Source organism: Sus scrofa, chromosome 4 (assembly GCF_000003025.6).
Source record: "Sus scrofa isolate TJ Tabasco breed Duroc chromosome 4, Sscrofa11.1, whole genome shotgun sequence".
Taxonomy (NCBI): Eukaryota; Metazoa; Chordata; class Mammalia; order Artiodactyla; family Suidae; genus Sus; species Sus scrofa.
The window spans coordinates 25822934-25844266 of NC_010446.5; the positions used below are offsets into that span (position 1 = coordinate 25822934).

At 34.2% G+C, this 21333-nt stretch overlaps 1 protein-coding gene across 6 annotated transcripts in view; it reads left to right on the plus strand.

Moving 5' to 3' along the window:
• The window catches only part of CSMD3 (CUB and Sushi multiple domains 3), a 1223593-nt gene that overhangs the window by 1175070 nt on the left and 27190 nt on the right, over window positions 1-21333 (plus strand). For all 6 annotated transcript variants that reach the window (XM_021090582.1, XM_021090583.1, XM_021090584.1 and 3 more), the window contains 3 exons: window positions 5624-5797; window positions 7484-7557; window positions 20139-20250. In XM_021090582.1, coding sequence (XP_020946241.1) covers window positions 5624-5797; window positions 7484-7557; window positions 20139-20250 — 360 coding nt within the window. The remainder of the gene's footprint in view (window positions 1-5623; window positions 5798-7483; window positions 7558-20138; window positions 20251-21333) is intronic.

Sequence of the window (21333 nt, forward strand, 5' to 3'; positions counted from 1 at the left end):
CCATTTGTGAGAAAGCCACAGCAAATATAATACTCAATGGGGAAAACCTGAAACCTTCCCACTAAAATCAAGAACAAGACAAGGATGCCCACTCTCACCACTGTTATTCAACATATTATTGGAAGTCCTAGCTACAGCAGTCAGACCAACAAAAGAAATAAAAGGCATCCAAATAGGAAGAGAAGAGGTAAAACTGTCACTGTATGTAGATGACATGATACTATATACAGAAAACCCTAAGGACTCAACCCCAAAACTACTTGAACTTATCAATAACTTCAGCAAAGTAGCAGGATATAAGATTAACATTCAGAAATAAATCACATTTCTGTGTATTAACAATGAAATATTAGAAAAGGAATACAAAAATAAAATACCTTTTAAAATTGCACCTGAAAAAAATCAAATACCTTGGAATATACCTGACCAAGGAGGTGAAAGACTTGTATGCTAATAACTGTAAAACATTAATCAAGGAAATCAAAGATGATATAAAGAAATGGAAAGATATCCCATGCTCAAGGACCGGAAAAATTAATGTTGTATAAATGGCCATACTACCCAAAGCGATCAACAGATTCAATGCAAACCCCATCAAATTACCCATGTCATTTGGGTACTAGAACTAGAAAAAACAATCCAAAAATTTATATGGACCCACAAAAGACCCAGTATTGACATTTAAATTGTAATAAACATCCAAATATAATAAGGCTAACTCTGTTACAAGTGCTTTACATACATTATTTTTACTACACATAACAGGACTCTTGGGTAACTATGGTTTGTTATGACATTTTAGTAGATAATGACACTTAGGCTCAGAGAGAGAGGACAAATTGTAAGGACACTGGGTAACTCTGCCATCATTTGGGGCTTTATTATGTGCCCTAAGGTCATATTACTAGTAAAAGGTAGAGTATAAGTTCCAATTCAGAGAAGGTAGACATAAGAGATAATTCTGTTATCTATTGAATAGGCAAATTCATCCACTTTAGATAGTTAATAAATAGGAACATTTTTTCTGCTTAAGTTTGTTCACATTATAGCTTTTTATCTTAAAGTTTAAATCAGTGTGAACTGAAGCCTTTTTAGCATCATTTATTTATTAATTTTAAAGTATATTTGATTTACACTGTGCCAATTTCTGCTGTACAGCAAAGTAACCTAGGAATACACATATATACATTCTTTTTCTCTTATTATCTTCCATCATGTTCTATGCAGAGATTGGATATAGTTCCCTGTGGTATGCAATAGGCTCTCATTGCTAATCCATTCTAAATGTAACATGGAAACAACCTAAATATCCATGACAGATGAATGGATTACCATTGTGAACTGAAGTCTTTTAACCCTGTATCTTAAGCCTCTAAACCTAACACCAAGAGGTTGTCTGGTTTATTACATGAAAATCTTACAGTAGAATACAGACAGAATGATGGGAAGTTTGAGGATTTATATAGTTGCATCTCTCCTTTCTTTTCTTACTGAATAAGATAAGATTCTGAGATGAATGACTTAGGAAAAAAATGTAACAGAAATACTTCAGAAGTAGATTTGGAAATAACTTAGTGATAGAAATGATTGGTAAACTGAAATGCCCATTGAGAATGTTCACTGGGGAAATATTCAGAATTGAAAATGTGCTAAAAGAGTTCCCATGTGGCTCAGCAGGTCCAGGTTTGTCGCTGCTGTGGCTCTGGTAGCAGCTGTGGTGACAGTTTAATCCCTGGCCTGGAAACTTCTGCATGCCACAGGCATGGTCAAAAAAAAGTGCTAAAGATACAAAGACTAATAAAACAAGGACTCTGGACTTTAGGGTTTATGTTATATTGGTAGAAGTGGTTGGATGCCAAATTTCACTAAGCTTTTCTAAGAAATGGTGAAAATTAAAAAAAAAAATAACTAATGTTTATTTTACATGTGTTACTTTACTCTGAACATTTCTCCAATTGGTTTTGTTTTAATATTTACTTTATGATTACCTTTTCATTTTAACTGTTTTAAAAGAAAAAAAAATAGCTTCTATAAAGAGGTTTAAAAAAATCTGATGAAGGTCTTTCTTTGAACATTTAGCTTTAGACTGAGGTACTCTATAATTAGGATATTCATTTATTACAGGGAGCATTTCTTTTTTATTCTGTTATGTGACCTTCTTTTTCTCTCAAAACTACCTTGGTTGAGATGATGCATTTTACAGTCGCTCAACCTATAACCATCTTAAGGTTGCCTTTATACTTTAAAATATTTGGTTATTTGTTTGCCTAACAGGGAAGTAAGCTTTCAGGCGCTGAATCTGCAAATTTAAAAACTGAGTATACTTTAACACAGATAAAATGGCAGATTATATGTTACATATTTTTTACTAAAATTTAAAAAAAAATGCAAACATCTGTTCTAGTATACTTTGCCTTAGTTATCTACCAGACTTAAAACCATCTGATCTCATCCCCTGCTACACTTCTGTGTGCTTACTCTACTCCAACGTTAACTGGCCGTTTTCCTCCTTCAACACGTTAGATTTGACCCAGCACAGGGATTGACAATGCTCTTTCTCTACTGGAATGCTGTCTCTTGGGAGCTCAGCATGGCTAAATGCTTTTTTCCCTCCAAATCTTTTCCAGTGATAGATTCCCTTGCCGCCTTATTCAGATCCACTACCATTCCTCCCATCTATCACATCCACACAGACACAGTCTTGATCTTCTCTCACAGTATTTTTCCCCATAGAAATTACCTTCCCACATGCTACATTTTTTTTACTTATTAATTATATTTGTTAGTTTGCTTTCCTCACGAAAACATAAACTCCATAAGCGCAGGAAACTTAGTTGGCTTACTAATAGGTCCAAGCCCCTAAAATTACCTAGAATAATGGCTGCTTTTTAATACTTAAAAATATTTGTTTAATGGAATCATCTAATCAATTTGTTTAGGACTTTTGTCAAGTTGCTCTCTTCAGTAGTTTTAGAATATGGAGATTCCTTGGTTTTGTGTGGATTTAGATTCTGATGGCCTTCTTCTCTCTTCAGAAAACACTCAAAAATCTTCTACCATAAACCATAGATCATTATGGGTTATTTCCAATAGAGCTATCTGAATCACATGCCTTTTCAAGAACACACTCCAACTTTGTTGCCTATGTATACAAATATGCGGTTTGATTCTAGTCAGTATAAAACAGAACAAAACAAAACAAAAAAACCACAATTGTTAAGGTGAACTACTTGGTGGAAAATATTTGACTCAGACTAATTTTTTTAAAAAATAGCCACAGCAATTAGACAAACAAAAGAAATCAAAGGCATCCATATAGGAAGAGAAGAGATCAAACTGTCACTGTATGCAGATGACATGATTCTATACCTAGAAAACCCTAAGGACTCAACCCCAAAACTCCTTGAACTGATTAATAAATTCAGCAAAGTGGCAGGATATAAGATTAACATTCAGAAGTCAGTTGCATTTCTGTATACCAGCAATGAAGCATTAGAAAAGGAATACAAAAATACGATACCTTTTAAAATTGTACCTCACAAAATCAAATACCTCGGAATACACCTAACCAAAGAGGTAAAGGACCTATATGCCGAGAACTATAAAACCTTAATCAAAGAAATCAAAGAAGATGTAAAAAAATGGAAAGATATTCCATGTTCCTGGATTGGAAAAATCAATATTGTGAAAATGGCCATCCTACCCAAAGCAATCTACAGATTCAATGCAATCCCTATCAAATTACCCATGACATTTTTCACAGAACTAGAACAAACAATCCAAACATTTATATGGAACCACAAAAGACCGAGAATCGCCAAAGCAATCCTGAGAAACAAAAACCAAGCAGGAGGCATCACTCTCCCAGACTTCAAGAAATACTACAAAGCCACAGTCATCAAAACAGTGTGGTACTGGTATCAAAACAGACAGACAGACCAATGGAACAGAATAGAGAATCTGGAAATTAACCCTGACACCTATGGTCAATTAATCTTTGACAAGGGAGGCAAGAACATCAAATGGGAAAAGGAAAGTCTATTCAGCAAGTATTGCTGGGAAACCTGGACAGCTGTATGCAAAGCAATGAAACTAGAACACACCCTCACACCATGCACAAAAATAAACTCCAAATGGCTGAAAGACTTAAATATACGACAGGACACCATCAAACTCCTAGAAGAAAACATAGGCAAAACACTCTCTGACATCAACATCATGAATATTTTCTTAGGTCAGTCTCCCAAAGCAATAGAAATTAGAGCAAAAATAAACCCATGGGACCTCATCAAACTGAAAAGCTTTTGCACAGCAAAGGAAACCCAAAAGAAAACAAAAAGACAACTTACAGAATGGGAGAAAATAGTTTCAAATGATGCAACTGACAAGGGCTTAATCTCTAGAATATACAAGCAACTTATACAACTCAACAGCAAAAAAACCAATCAATCAATGGAAAAATGGGCAAAAGACCTGAATAGACATTTCTCCAAGGAAGATATACAGATGGCCAACAAACACATGAAAAAATGCTCAACATCGCTGATTATAAGAGAAATGCAAATCAAAACTACCATGAGATACCACCTCACACCAGTCAGAATGGCCATCATTAATAAATCCACAAATAACAAGTGCTGGAGGGGCTGTGGAGAAAAGGGAACCCTCCTGCACTGCTGGTGGGAATGTAAACTGGTACAGCCACTATGGAGAACAGTTTGGAGATACCTTAGAAATCTATACATAGAACTTCCATATGACCCTGCAATCCCACTCTTGGGCATCTATCCGGACAAAGCTCTACTTAAAAGAGACACATGCACCCGCATGTTCATTGCAGCACTATTCACAATAGCCAGGACATGGAAACAATCCAAATGTCCATCGACAGAGGATTGGATTCGGAAGATGTGGTATATATACACGATGGAATACTACTCAGCCATAAAAAAGGATGACATCATGCCATTTGCAGCAACATGGATGGAACTAGAGAATCTCATACTGAGTGAAATGAGCCAGAAAGACAAAGACAAATACCATATGACATCACTTATAACTGGAATCTAATATCCAGCACAAATGAACATCTCCTCAGAAAAGAAAATCAATCATGGACTTGGAGAAGAGACTTGTGGTTGCCTGATGGGAGGGGGAGGGAGTGGGAGGGATCGGGAGCTTGGGCTTATCAGACACAACTTAGAATAGATTTACAAGGAGATCCCGCTGAATAGCATTGAGAACTATGTCTAGATACTCATGTTGCAACAGAAGAAATGGTGGGGGAAAAACTGTAATTGTAATGTATACATGTAAGGATAACCTGACCCCCTTGCTGTACAGTGGGAAAATAAAATTAAAAAAAAAAAAAAATAAATAAATAAATAAAAACAAATTCCCGGACAAAAGAAAAGATTAAAAAAAAAAAAAAAAATATAATGCTGGGTTGAATAGTCAAGGTTTATTCATGTAGACAAAAGCTAATTTTTTTTTTCATTGGGGTAGATTAACATGGGTAGCATGTCACATTAATGCAGTATTCCAGTTATTTTCACTATTTTTCTAAATCGTTTAGTCTGATGAATGCAAATCGTTGTATAATTATCTTTCTTTGCACTTCCAGCAAAGTTTTGTGGTGACCCTGGCATACCCGCCCAAGGGAAAAGAGAAGGCAAAAGCTTTATATACCAATCAGAGGTTTCATTCAGCTGCAACTCTCCTTTCATATTAGTGGGATCGAGCACTAGAATATGTCAAGCAGATGGCACTTGGAGTGGTTCATCACCTCACTGCATAGGTAATATTAAGCAGAGATTGATAACGTTCAGTACTTTTGAGGTGAATGGGTAGTAGTGACATATAATGATTTTCTTTATCCTATAAAATATAGTCAGCTAAATGTGGAAAAAATGTAAAATATAAGAGAATTTAGCAGGCACTAAAAACAATATTGTTAAACGTATTATTTTTACTACTTAAAAATTTCAGAAGAAACACTTGAAATAGTTTTCCTATTTATCAATGAAATGAAAAAGAAAAATAACTTCTAGATTAATAGCATGAATAGTAATATTTATGTAGATCTTTATAGTTAATAAAACATATTCAAATGAAATTAAACTTGATTCAAAAATATAAAAAGGTACCTTAATTTCAAAGTGGCTCTGAGTACATATCTATAATCCTAAAATTTATTTGATTATTATCTTTTTTAAATTGAAGTATAGTAGATGTTCAATATTATGTAAGTAACAGGTGCACAGTAGAGTATTTCACAATTTTAAAGGTTATACTTCATTTATAGTTATTATAAAATGTTGGCCATATTTCCCATGTTGTAAAATATATCCTTATATCTTATTTTATACATAAACTATATACATAATAGTTTGTACCTCTTAATCCCCTACCCCTATTTATCCCCCCACATTTCCTCTTCTGGTGGCAACAACTGGTTTGTTCTCTATATCTGTGTTTCTGCTTCTTTTTTTTTAATTCTCTAGTTGTGTTTTTATAGATTCTACATGTAAGTTATACTGTATTTGTCTTTTTCTGTCTAACATTTCACTTAGCATAATACCTTCCAAGTCCATCTATGTTGCTGTACATGTCAAAGTTTCATTCTTTTTTATGTCTGAGTAATATTCTTTTGTTTATATATACTTTCATCTTCTTTATCCATTCATCTCTTGATTGACACTTAGGTTTTTTCCATATCTTGGCAATTGTAAATGATCCAGCTATGAAAATTGGGGTGCATGTATCTTTTCAAATTAGTGTTTTCGTTTTTTTTAGATATGTACCCAGAAATGGAATTGCTGGGTCATATGATAATTCCATTTTTAGCTTTTTGAGAAAGCTTCATACTGTTTTCCACAGTGGCTATACCAATTTACATTCCCACCAACCGTGTATGAGGGTTCTCTTCTCTCCTAAAATTAAATTCCATGTTGAGTAAATTAACCAAATAACCTGTCATACAAGCAGCCAACTAAGAGAAAACCCTACCATTTTTATGCCTGAATCCCCTACAGGTGTCTGAAAAATCCAAAGAACTAAGTCATGTTTCTGGGAAAAAAAATTTACTTCTTGAAGGAACTATTACCTTGCTTGTGACTATAACTGAGCAAAGTCCTTGAACAAATATTTCATGCATGTGTTCCTCTCTCATATCCTTCATTTTCCCTTAACTTTATTCATAGAATTAACTGTATGTCAAGTGATTTTATATTAGAAGGGTTCAAGGCTCAAGAATTGCATAATTCATGTAAAACTTCAGTGTACCTAGATTTCTTGCTTTAAGATTAGCAGGCTTCTGTCTATGGAGAGATCTATTAGATTATATTCTTTATTGTTATCTAGGGCCCTTTAATTAAATCCAGGATATCTTAAAATTAATTATAATTATTTTATGTGGGAGAGATATACAATTAAATAAAATTTTAACTTTTAAAGGAATATTACATTTTAATCTTTATTTTAGAACCTACTCGTACCTCATGTGACAACCCAGGAGTGCCACGACATGGATCTCAGAACAATACATTTGGATTCCAAGTGAGTGCAATTTTTAATCATTTGTTTCCAGGTTTACTGAGATATGATTGACATATATCACTGTATAAGTTTAAAATGTACAGCACAATGGTTTCATATATATGTATACACACACACACACACACACACACACACACACACACACATATATATACACATACACACACATACACCCTGTTCTGGCAACCACAGATCTGATATCTTTTTATATAAATTGGATTTTTGTTGGTTTTTTAAATTATTTCTTAATAGTTATTTCCCTAATACAATTTATATTTTTACTACGTACAGTATGGTGAACTAGTTATACATACATGTACACATTCTATTTTTGTACATTAACATGCTCCATCATAAGTGGCTAGACATAGTTCCCAGTGCTAAACATCAGGATATCATTGATAATCCATTCCAAAGGCAATAGTTTGTATCTATTAACCCCAAGCTCCCCAACCACCCCACTCCCTCCCCATCCACCTTGGCAACCACAAGTCTATTCTCCAAGTCCATGATTTTCTTTTCTGTGGAAACGTTCATTTGTGCCTTATATTAGATTCCAGATATAAGTGATATCATGTGGCATTTGTCTTTCTCTTTCTAATTTACTTCACTCAGTATGAGAGTCTCTAGTTCCATCCATGTTGCTGCAAATGGCATTATTTTGTTCTTTTTTATGGCTGAGTAGTATTCCATTGTGTATATATTCCACATCTTCCTAATCCAATCATCTGTCCATGGACATTTGGGTTGTTTCCATGTCTTGGCTATTGTGAATAGTGCTGCAATGAACATGTGGGTGCATGTGCTTTTGCAAGGAAAGTTTTGTCCGGATATATATCCAAGAGTGGGATTACTGGGTGACATGGTAGTTCTATGTATAGATTTCTAAGGTATCTCCATACTGATCTCCATAGTGGTTATACCAACTTACATTCCTACCAACAGTGCAGGAGGGTTCCCTTTTCTCCACACCCCCTCCAGCATTTGTTCTTTGTGGACTTATTAATGATGGCCATTCTGACTGGTGTGAGGTGATACCTCATGGTAGTTTTGATTTGCATTTCTCTAATAATCAGGGATGTTGAGCATTTTTTCATGTGCTTGTTTGCCATCTCTATATCTTCCTTGGAAAATGTCTATTTGGGTCCTTTGCCCATTTTTCAATTGGGTTGTTTGCTTTTTTGCAGTTGAGTTGTAGAAGTTGTTTGCATATTCTAGAGATTAAGCCCTTGTCAGTTGCATCATTTGAAACTATTTTCTCCTACTCTTTAAGTTGTCTTTTTGGTTTCTTTTTGGTTTCCTTTACTGTGCAAAAGCTTGTCAGTTTGATTAGGTCCAATGGGTTTATTTTTGCTTTTATTTCTGTTGCTTTGGGAGACTGACCTGAGAAAATATTTGTAAGGTTGATGTCAGAGAATGTTTTGCCTATGGTCTCTTTCAGGAGTTTGATGGTGTCTTGTCTTATATTTAAGTCTTTAAGTTATTTTGAGTTTATTTTTGTGGATGGTATGAGGGTGCATTCTAGATTCATTGATTTACATGCAGCTGTCCAGGTTTCCCAGCAATGCTTGCTGAAAAGACTGTCTTTTTCCCATTGTATGTTCTTGCCTCCTTTGTCCAAGGTTAATTGACCATAGGTGTCTGGGTTTATTTCTGAGTTCTCTATTCTGTTCCATTGGTCTATATGTCTATTTTGATACCAGTACCACACTATCTTGCTCACTGTGGCTTTTGTTTTTGATTCTTTCTAGATCCCACGTATAAGTGAAGTCATATAGTATGGGTCTTTCCCTTGCCTGAGTTATTTCATCAAATGGGTACTTTAAATAAATACTTACATTTAATAAAACACTAGATCAAAAGGCTTCTTTGGTTCATGTGCCCAAGTTCTATTAATGCAACTACATAAAAAGCATGCTTCTATGTCTGCATTCACAAACACACATACACAAAGGTAACAAGCAACAAAATAGTGGAAATAAACGGAATTACAAGGAAAATATGCCTCAATATGCAGCCTAACTGATCACAGGTATAAAATAAAAGAAAAATTAGTGCTAACTATAAGCATTGGAAAATCTATAGGGAGTAGCTAATATGTAAGAGAAAGATTATTTGAGTAAGCAAATGAATAAACTCTGCAGGAAAAAGTCAGAACTCTGAGGAAAAGTATAGATGAAGAAGTTAAAGAAAGACTTCTGAGACAGAGTTACCAAATATATAAAAATGTGGCTCTTCAATAAGACAATAAGACTAAAGATTTTCATCTTTTAATAGGTATCTAATACTGAAATAATTTTTAAACATTATTGTTGATGTGGAAAATTTCAGGATAAATAATTTATTACACAACTCAGTGTTGGATTGTTATATTAGAATTCTTTAGCATGCCTAGTCATGTGTAGCTGGCTTTTTCTTGCTTATTCCAATTTAGATTTTATGTAGACATTCAGCAAGATTTTCATTAAAGGGGGCTAAGGGGAGCCAAAGTGCACACTGATTGTAAATAGAAATAGTCCATTTACACGTTACCCAATTGCCTTGTGTTGCAGGGTTTTCTAAATTGTTCTATTTTGTGCGAAATTCAGTGTGAACCTTAGAACATCCATTTCTGAAGGTAGTACTCATCAAAAGTGCCATGTTTTTTTTTTTTTTGCTAAAAATAGTTTCCATTTATCTGCAGTTTAGGCACAGTGTGAACATTGATCTGATAGTGTTTCCAATTCTTCCTGTTTTCCTTATGCTTATCTAGGCAATATGAAAGTGTAAAACAGTGTCTCAGTCTCTATTATATCAGTGTTTTCAGAAAATTTAGCTTCATATCTCCATAAAATGTTTTATCAATTGATCTAAATCTTGGAAAATGGACAGAATTAGCCATCATCATATACCATCATAATATAGACAAAGAAATTAAAACAGAACATAACTTGAAGTTGCCGTCATGATGCAGTGGTTAACAAACCCGACTAGAAACCATGAGGTTGCAGGTCGATCCCTGGCCTTGCTCAGTGGGTTAAGGATCTGGCATTGCCGTGAGATGTGGCATAGGTTGCAGACACAGCTCAGATCCCGGGTTGCTGTGGCTGTGGCACAGGCTGGCAGCTACACCTCTGATTAGACCCCTAGCCTGGGAACTTCCATATGCCACGGGAGCGGCCCTAGAAAAGGCAAAAAGACAAAAACGAAACAAAACAAAACAAAACAAAAAAAACAGAACATGACTTGGCTTTGGTAACAGATCAAGTCGATGACAATGTTTTTACAGGATTCAGAATTTTGATGTTAATGTCTTAAGCACGAAATCAGATGATTTTCTAAAGATCTGAGCCCTTTCTAGTAAATACCCTTTGAGATAATAGAAATGGAAATGAATAAGATTGAGTTTAGAGCAGTCATCCAATTAAATGAATAGAATCATTCACTCTGCATTTTAAGAATTCTATTATAATCATTGAAAAATGTTATCACAAAGTTAAACTAACACTGGTTCATATTATTCAGCTAATAAACATATATTAGATGATTATATTCTATCTGGATAACTCTGAATAGATGATTTCAGATATTATAAATTCTAGTGTAATTATATTAATCTCTATTAAAATTCCAAATGATACACTGAGTATGTTAGAGACATCAATTTTCTTGCATGTTTTCAGTAGATATGTGTGTATGTATGTCTGTGTGTGTATATATATATATATATATTTATATAGAAATTACATTTACTAAACCTATATAGAGCAGTAGAATTAAAAAGTTATATGATTTCTAATATCAACTTATTGGTGGATTCGAAATAAATACAGTCTTAAATAACTAGAAAAGGCAACTCTATTGGTTGAGAAAAACTCTGCTTACAGGTAAGAGAAACTGTTTTGAGATAGCTTAAAACTAAAGGCATTACATGCCACGTATACATGGCTACAAGAGAAGGGATTTAGGTGAGATTTATCAAGCCTCCAATCTAGAAACTGGACAACAGTAGACAGTCTTTTCCACTACACGGTATCTTCATTTTCTCTGCAGATTGGCCATGTGGCCAAGGATACACTGTTTTTATTTACATCTCAGCTACATAAACTGATTAATTGTCTCAGTTTCAATTTCAAATTTCCAGAGAGAGACTCAAAGTATTGGAGATTTTTTATCTATCTCTAGTTTGATCACCATGGCCAGTAGTGAGTTAAATAAAATCACAGCTGTAGGAACCCCACTTCTGGGATGCACAAAACAGAAAGGAGAAAGTTATAAATTGCAGGGGTAATCTCATTTCTTAATTTTCTCTTTAATAGATTTATTTGTTCATTCTCCTTTTCTATGAAGATTTGTATAGTATATTTTTAGACATTGATGCAATTATCAACATGTAAGAATATGTCACCTGTTGCTAGAGATGACAGAAACTCTAGTGTTGAAAAAGTACTCAACATAATTTCTCTTTTTATCTAAAATATTATAAATTGGAACAATTTTTGGCTAAAAATACATTGATGGTAAAGAAAGTAGCTGTCAAAATGATTGATGCAACATCTAGATTAATTGTGAAGTAAATGCCAAACATACATATTTCACTAACTGCTGTATCACTCTTTAAATTGAGGTCTGGGGTTTGAAAGACACATTATATTGATTTAGGGCTTGTTACATAAAATTATAATAAAATATAAAATGGTTTTAATCTGACTTTTAGGTATTTAATTTCAATATATTTAGCACTAAGATTTTAACCCTGCCAAAATAACCATGGTGAAAAAGTTCTGTCTTGACTACAGAGACTACGAAAGCATCCTTGATTGAGGGGTAGAGAGACAGAAATCATCAACTACAGATAGATAGCATGATCAGCTACTGCGATTAGCTATTGACACCTTTCATCCTCTGGCTTCTATTTCCAAAAGCAAGTCTGGACCACCCACTTTCATAGACACAGTAATCTTGGGTACAACAGTGGCCAGGTTGGCATCCATAATTCATCCTAGTGTTGAATGATATAGGAGCAACCAAATTACCCAAGTAGATAAAAAAACATTACAGAAATCAAACAGCCTCTTAGCTATCTGATTTTAAAAGGAATTCCCTAGGTATTCTAGCTAGGAAGTTATTTATCATATCTGGCAAACTTGAGAGTAATCAATTACCTGGACAACCATGCCAACATCTCTCTTTTTTTTTTTCTTCCTCTTTTTTTAGCGCTGCACCCATGGCAAGTGGAGGTTCCCAGGCTAGAGTCAAATCAAAGCTATACCTGCTGGCCTACACACAGCCACAGCAACACAGGATCCAAGCTGCATCTGCGATCCACACCACAGCTCATGGCAATGCCAGATACTTAACCCACTGAGCAAGGCCAGGGATGAACCAGCAACCTCATGGTTCCTAGTTGGGTTCATTTCCACTGCGCCATGATGGGAACTTCCCCACATCTCTTTTAAGTCAACTAGGTGTTCTGTCACACAGCATGGGCCGGTGTTTATAAAATTTACCTTATCCTGCTCAAATGTGTTTGGCATCTACACTGGTGTGCTAGGCGTTGACCCACTTCTCTGTTAAATGTAGCATCCAAATGACAACAGCAGCAGAGTAATGGACCTTGAACAAACCTACAGCATGCCTGAGACAAGACTCCAACAAGTAATAATTAGCTTTATTCCTTTCACTGCCTACAGTACTTGTTGAAATAAAGAGCTTCCAAAAGAAGAGAAAAGGCATGTAGAGAAGCTGGGCATCATTCAGTCAGCCCTGGCTGAACTGTGGTCTAATGGAAGCTCTTGCAGAGCTGGGAGGAAAAGGATTGGATATAAAGAAACCCTGTGAAATTGGACTGTGATGATCATCATACAACTATAGATGTGATATTCATTTGAGTAAAAAATAAGTAAATAAATAAATTAATTAATTAATTTTAAAAAGTAATGCTAAGAGCAGATAAAAAGAGAAAGGCCAACCCTACAGAAGGCCTTTTTTTTTTTTTTTGAGAATAGTAAATATAGTTCTTAATAGAAAAAATATCTATTCCAGAAAAAGTTCACAGCCAGTACTTTTACAAAAGATTTTACAGGACACTACAAGATGAAAACGTTTTTCAAGGTAGAATTCTTTAGAGAACAAAGGCGTGGCACAAGTCATAGACCCATGTAAGAGTGTTACCCATGTAATTACTCTTTTGTCAAAATTATCTTTCATGTAGTCAATGAAAACCAGAATATTGATAATCAAAATGTCAGAATTACCTGGAGCAGTTTAGGAAAGACCAAAATTTTCAACGCTATGCTACACTGACCATTTCTGCAAAGTTATCCAAACACCACCTACCCAGCAGTTTCCTTGGATATCCAGATGCCTGGGTCAACCTTGTACCTGTGAGAAGAGGTTTATCTGATGACTCTTAACTGTATGTCATCAGCTCATATTTACATATGTAAAGATACAGCTCATATTTACATATGTAAAGATACAGACTATATACTAGAAACCCACATATGCTGGCAGTTTTCTGAGACTTGACAGCTTTTAAGATTTGAAAGTTGAGAACTAGAGAAATAAGAGAGACTATTCATTGACTGTCAATGTGATCAAAGATGTAAATTAAGTACCATTTTAAAACTTTGTTCATTTCTATCAAATGGTTACTATCTATAGCTGTAGTCCTTATTAACTCTTTAAAAGTCATGTTGAAAAAAATCTAAGCCATAAATGGGTAGCTAATACCAGACTGGTGTTCAAAAGCACTCTAAAAGATATTTTTAATCCATATTTTTTGAGAAGAAAATATTTACATGTTTAATTCATAATTCAGATTACTTTGGAATATATTAGAAACTACTATGTGATATAAAGTATATATAATGACACCTTAATTTTTTTAAAATAGACCATTGCTTTTAAACTTCAGTGTTGAATATTGACTAGTGTGTAGAATCCAGTTTCATATGAAAAAGTAATTTGTGGAGTTCCCATTGTGGCTCAGTTGAAACAAATCTGACTGGGAACCATGAGGTTGCAGGTTAGATCCCTGGCCTTGCTCAGTGGGTTGAGGGTCCAGTGTTGCCATGAGCTGTGGTGTAGGTCACAGATGCTGCTTGGATCTGTGGTGCTGTGGCTGTAGCTGGCAGCTGCAGCTCTGATTCGACCCCTTGCCTGGGAACCTCCATGTGCCGTGTGTGAGGCCCTAAAAAGCAAAAAAAAAAAAAAAAAAAAAAAGTAATTTGTGGCTAGAATAGAACTTTTTCCCTGTCACTCACAAAACAGTTTTGCCATGTTCAGACTTTAAAAGAAAAAAAAAAGTGTTTTTGCATCCCTAAGCATATATATAAAAAATGCAGTGTTCTGTTTAGTGGCCTCTGAAACTTGGCTTTCTTACATCTGTTGGTTTACACAATCCTTATGAAATGAGTGGGAATATGATTTTTGAATTTAGGGACTTTTCCAAAAGACAAAACAAAACAAAACAAAACAACCATGGTGATTATGTATAACTTCTGGTTTATATCTGAAATTAGTACATAAATACATTGCGTGAGGCAGATGTGTTACATAGTGTCTCTAAATGATAACTATGACATGAATTTGAAAACATAAAAGTAACATTCAATATTTAAAATTAAAATCTTCTGATTATTTTTAGTAAAAACTCATAAAACACCATGTTCAATTTTTCTCATTCAGAATGCTCAGGACCAAAATTGATGCTCAGTCAGAGAAAACCCCTTGAGCCTCAGCTTAAGCATATGTGTTTATCCTTTCATTTTATGATTTGGCCTTTCTACTTCAATTTTATTAATTTTATATTTGTATGGTTTTTATTAGAAGCTACTTCAATTTTTCTTGGGGTAAATGCTTAATATAAACATAACAAAATATAAATAATTGAAAAATATTACAGAAGGAACATATACATTTTCATGCCTTATTTTGTATATATATATACATATATACATATACATATATATATATACATATACATATATATATATATATACACGCACACACATATGTATGTATATAGTTGTTAGGAGCCACACTGTATATTCCAGTTATAGGAATATTTGATATTGAAAATTAGTCATGAAAAATATGGTGAAATTCTAGCAAAGTAAGAGTCATTTGATATAAAGCATCGTGAAAGATAAGGTAGATCTTATTTGAAATGTAATTAAATTTCTAAAATTTTGGTTAATCCTATGACTAACTGTCTAACACATGACTAAGGAACTGAAATATAACATTTAAGAGGGAATAAGAGTTAAAGAAGATAAGTCATATTACAATTAGACATGCCTATAATTTTATAATGCATTTGCAAACAACATGCTAGTTTAGGCCAATTTAAAGAAAATTTTATTTAAATATTAACTGCAATTAAAACTTGACATGAAATATTTTTAAATGTTTATATAAAATATTTATTTTAATTAATGGTCACATTGTGTATAATCACTTATACAAATAGCACTTTTTTTTGGCTGCACCTGTGGAATGCAGAAGTTCCTGAGCCAAGAATCAAACCCATGCCACAGCTGCAGCCACACTGGATTCTTAACCCACTGTACCACAAGGGAACTTCCAAATAGCACTTTATTAATAAATATTGGTAGGAAAAATTGTACATAAATTATTTTTACCAGAATATTTTGAATTAGGTAATGTAAAAAATGTTGTTACCTATTTTTCCATGGATATTCAAACTATTTATGTTAGAAATTATTTATAGTCAGAAGGGGATTTAACATGGCAAGTTGGAAAAGGATAGAGAAATGTGTAAAACATACTATTAAGTGGATTTATCACTAAAAATTATTAATGCACTAATACTTAGAGGATATTTTAATGATTGATACAAATATAACAAATTCTGTGTAAAAATCAGTTACTAAATGTGTATGACTCTACACATATAGTAAGTACTTGGTATAAGTATTTGTGAATTTGACAAAATTTTTTTTATTAAATGTGTTCCTGGGAGTTCCTGTCATGGCTCAGCGGAAATGCATCTGAATCTGAATAGTATCCATGAGGATGCAGGTTTGATCTCCGGCCTCTCTCAGTGCATTAAGGATCTGGCATTGCCAGGAGCTATGATATAGGTCACAGATACAGCTCGGATCCCACATTGCTGTGGCTGTGTTGTAGATCAGCAGCTACAGCTCCAATTCAACCCCTAGCCTGGGAACCTCCGTATGTTGTGGGTGCAGCCCTAAAAAGACACACACACACACACACACACACACACACACACACAAATCGTGTTCATGACATATATAGAAACTTTAAATAGATTTTAGTTCTATAGTGTCTGGCTAATATGTAAAGCAGTATTTATGGTGACTTCAGAAAAGAGTGCAGTAATGAGGAAAATGTCTTAGAAGTAAAGAAAAAATAAACCTATATAATCTATCATGTTTCTCATTCCTTACTAATGTAGTTTGATGCAATAACTCAAACGTACTTTTCAAATAAATAATGTTTTAACTTTATATTATAGAAGGGATATGACTACATTTTAAGAAACTGATGGACATGTTAAATCTTTTTAAGTAATTACATAATTTTATATTATTAATCCCCATTCTTTCAGTTGATCCAATTATTTCAAGACTTTTCTAAGTTCTTGGTATATAATGGTGAATAACATAGGATCCCTAGCCAAGAAAAGCTGAAACTTGGTGTGTGTCAGATGGAATTGATGGCTTTGTAGGATAGATTGATAACATTGGTAACATTGAAAGGAGCAAAGGAAGCACATAAAAGAGGCAGTTTTCCTGCCTGTTTGCTGCAGGGAAGGCTTTCTAGAAACTTTGAGGTAAATCTTTTAGGGTAAGACCTAAGAACAAATAGTTGAGAAATGCATTCGCTGTTAGAAGAACAGCATGAAAATGTGTATAAATTGTGGGAACTTCTAAAATTCAGTATTGTATGAGCGCAATTTGAGTAAAAGTAAGTGAGCAATGATGATGAGTGATCTAGAGAGAGGATTAGTGATCAGATTATGGAGGCTTTTATCTGCTAAGTTGACACAATGTAAATTTATCCTAGGGGTGATGAGCCAGTATAGATTTTAAGAAGAATAATGATAAAGTCAAACTTTCATGTTAAATAAATCATTCTGACTTTAGAGTGAAAAATAAATTCATCAGGGTCAAGACTGGAGAAGTGGATACAAGTTGGATGATTATTGTAATTGTCCTTAATGATAATTTTCAAAGTTTGGTCCCTGACCAGTAGCAACAGTATTAACTGGAAACATGTTAGAAATGTGGGTTTTGTGGTCTCTCCCAGATGTAACCCAGTCAGAAATTCCTGAGTGGGGCTCAGCTATCTGTGTTTGGATAAGTTCTTCTGGTGATTATAATATCTGCTAAAGTTTGGGAACCATTGAGAAATAACGTTGAGGACTAAATCAAGATGTAGACACGGGAAAAGAGGAAAAAAGTTTGAGAAAGATTTAGGAGGCGAAGTCAGTCTTTGATGGTAGTTTAAACAAGGGAAGGTTTATGAGTGAAGGGTGGCCATTACCTGAGATCTAGCCTGAAGTCAGATTGCTGGATTGATAGAGGTGATGAGTTCTGTTGAGCTGGTTTGACAAAAGAACAGAATTGCAAAATCCACATGATCAGTCATATAAACCATATGAGGAAGTAAATAATCTGTAGCACTATATTGCACAACTTCAGGGAGTATGCGAATGGCATGCTGTAGAGCATAATTTGAAGGATTTATATTGAATATGACATGAAAAGTGCTCCCTGGAGTTGAGCAATGTAGTAGCTGTGGACAAAAAGTGGGCATTCAGAGAATGAGTGATCTCCTAGATACAAAGTTAAGGTTGTCATGGAAGACATAATAAGAAATAACTGGAAGGATAAAAATGGTTTATAAGAGAATGACTATTGGAACTGAATGTTTCAGTTGAAGCATAGTTCTTCGCTATAATAAGAAAATGAAATGTGGTGGAATATACCTAATCTCAAGGTCCAAATGAAATCTTGTATCAAATTATGTCACATTAGGTTTAGCCTGAGTTGCTTTAGCAGGTAGGAGTAGAAACTAAGGGGGGAGGTGGGAAGAAAGGAAACATAGTCTATGTGAAAAGCCCTAAGATAGCAATTGAACATTCTCAGGCTCCAGATGATGGTGACCCTAAATATCCCATCTTTTCTACCTCTAATCATTTAGCAAATCCCAATGATTTTTCTTTATAATGTTTTGCCTAAACAACTTCCTTCCCATGTCCACTGCCACAAACTGGTCAAGCTTTATCCATTCAAATCCAAAATGGCAATGCAAGCCTCATGATTAGAATTACTGTTCAGCATTATTCTAGTTTCACAGTTTCTCTGTACAATGGCCAATTTAATTTTTCAAAGGTATTAATTTCTACATAAATTGTAGTTGCTCCTAAAGCTATATCAACTTTATGTTTTTATTAAAAACATTCAAATGCTATAGACTGCTATTTGAAAGTCTTTAGAAACTGAATATTGGTCACTGACTTAATAATTTTGGCTAGAATTTATTGAAAACTTATGTTCCATGCCCATGTAGAGTGAATTATATATCCTATAATATCATATTAATTTATATAAAAGAAATTAAATCTCAGTGAAGAGATATACCTTATTAAAGTAACATCAAATTCTGTTAAAGCCAAGTGTATATGCTTCTGAAGTCTGTTTCTTTTTTGCTATAGCTTACTGCTTCCAACTTTACTCCCAGCTTCCCAGATCACTGTGTAAATTCTCCATGCTAACCAATCAAAACTATTCTTTTTTTTCCCTAAAATTTATGATGTATGTTTTAACCATACATTTTCTCATAATGTTCTTATCTTTTTTTTTTTGATGTTATATCTGTTGTTTTCAAACTTTAGTGTTCATTAAAATCACTTGGAGAGCTTGCTAAAATAAAAATTGCCATTGCTAACCCTAAGAGTTTCTTATTCAGTGGATCTGGGATAAGGTTTGAGAACTGGCATATTTAACAAGTTCCTAGTTAAGACTGGGTTACTTTGAGAACCATTGTTTTATTTATTTCTCTAAATTACACATGCCTTGAAAGTTTATTGCAGATTGCTATAGTCTTCCATTGTATTTTTCTGTTACCACTACAACTTTCATTAAACACCTTTGTGTCCAATCTCATATCACATTTACTGTCACCCATATTAATTTGCCTCCTAGATTGTTAGTTATCCTTATTTCCATGTCTGTCTTTATCCATCTTCATTTACCTGTCTTTATTTAACTTTCTATTTATATATCTGTCTATCTTATATTCATATGTAGCTTATTGGCCTTTTGGTATCTTATATATGTTCTTTAAACTATCATGGCAAAAAAATTCATGCCTACGTATACATTATACTCAAATATTTGATGATTATATTCCCTCAAAGATATGTTTTCCTCTTTAGTCTTTTTCCCCCATTTTATTTTAAATCAGATTTTTTATTTTCCTTCCATCCTCTACCACGCAGAACTTCTTTTAAAAGCAATTTCTCATTCATGCTTTTTTTTCTATTTTTTTCCATATTTGAAATTGCATTGGGACAATTTTTTTTTCTCCATAATTTTCTATAGGTAGGAAGTGTTGTACAGTTCCACTGCAAAAAAGGACATCTTCTCCAAGGGTCAACAACACGTACTTGCCTTCCTGACCTCACATGGAGTGGAATTCAGCCCGAGTGCACACGTGAGTATTGTAGATCAGAACTTATACTCATCAAAGATAAGCATTTATAGAAGTTCCCATCGTGGCACAGTGGTTGGTGAATCCAGCTAGGAACCATGAGGTAGCGGGTTCAATCCCTGGCCTTGCTCAGTGGGTTAAGGATCCGGCATTGCTGTGAGCTGTGGTTTAGGTTGCAGACGTGGCTTGGATCCCGTGTTGCTGTGGCTCTGGTGTAGGCCAGTGGCTATGGCTCTGATTCGACCCCTAGCCTGGGAATCTCCATATGCTGTGGGAGCAGCCCTAGAAAAAGGCAAAAAGACAAAAAAATAAAATAAAAGATAAGCATTTATATGCATTTTTTTCTTCCAAGTGCAAAAATAAATTTATATCCATGCAAAAGATGATTCACATTGATTGTAAGTTATTATAAAACACAATTCATGTGTATAATATTATTATTATAGCATAACCCATCACCATTGGAGAGAATATTTTTTAAGATGTCAGAAAGTACAGGGCACAGTTTTGTTCATTTTGAAAAAACTTTTGTAATTGTATTCACTTTGGTCACCTGATAATTTTACATGATCATTATTTTTTAGATTCATTGATCTGCACTATGAATTTGAAGTTTTCTGTGATACAGGAGGCTGCAATGTAGTGGTGATTCAATCATTTTCACTTATGAAACTCTCTGAGAATCTAAAGAAAGCAGCTAAAAACATCCTTGCAAGGAAATATCCAGTACCTTAACTAAAGATTTGAATACCACGTAGAATTTCCTGGACATCTAAATGTGTACTGACCCTAAGGTGAAAGGACTTGCTGTGGAGATTGAATAAAAACAGACTACTAAACATTTTTTCTGACTTACAGTTAGAAATAAATTTCAGCTAGTGAGTTATCACTTCTTTCCCCACTACTTCTTTTTATCTCCTCTCCATCTTTTTTTGTGAGGGATAAAAATGAAGAGTAAACAGGGGTAGAAATACCCATCAGAATGGTAGCTAGCTTTTAGAGTTTGCTGAAATCCAAAAAAGTCCTGTGAATTTACTCTATCCCTGTTCAGAACCACCCAAACAAATAACAGGAGGCCCTATGGAG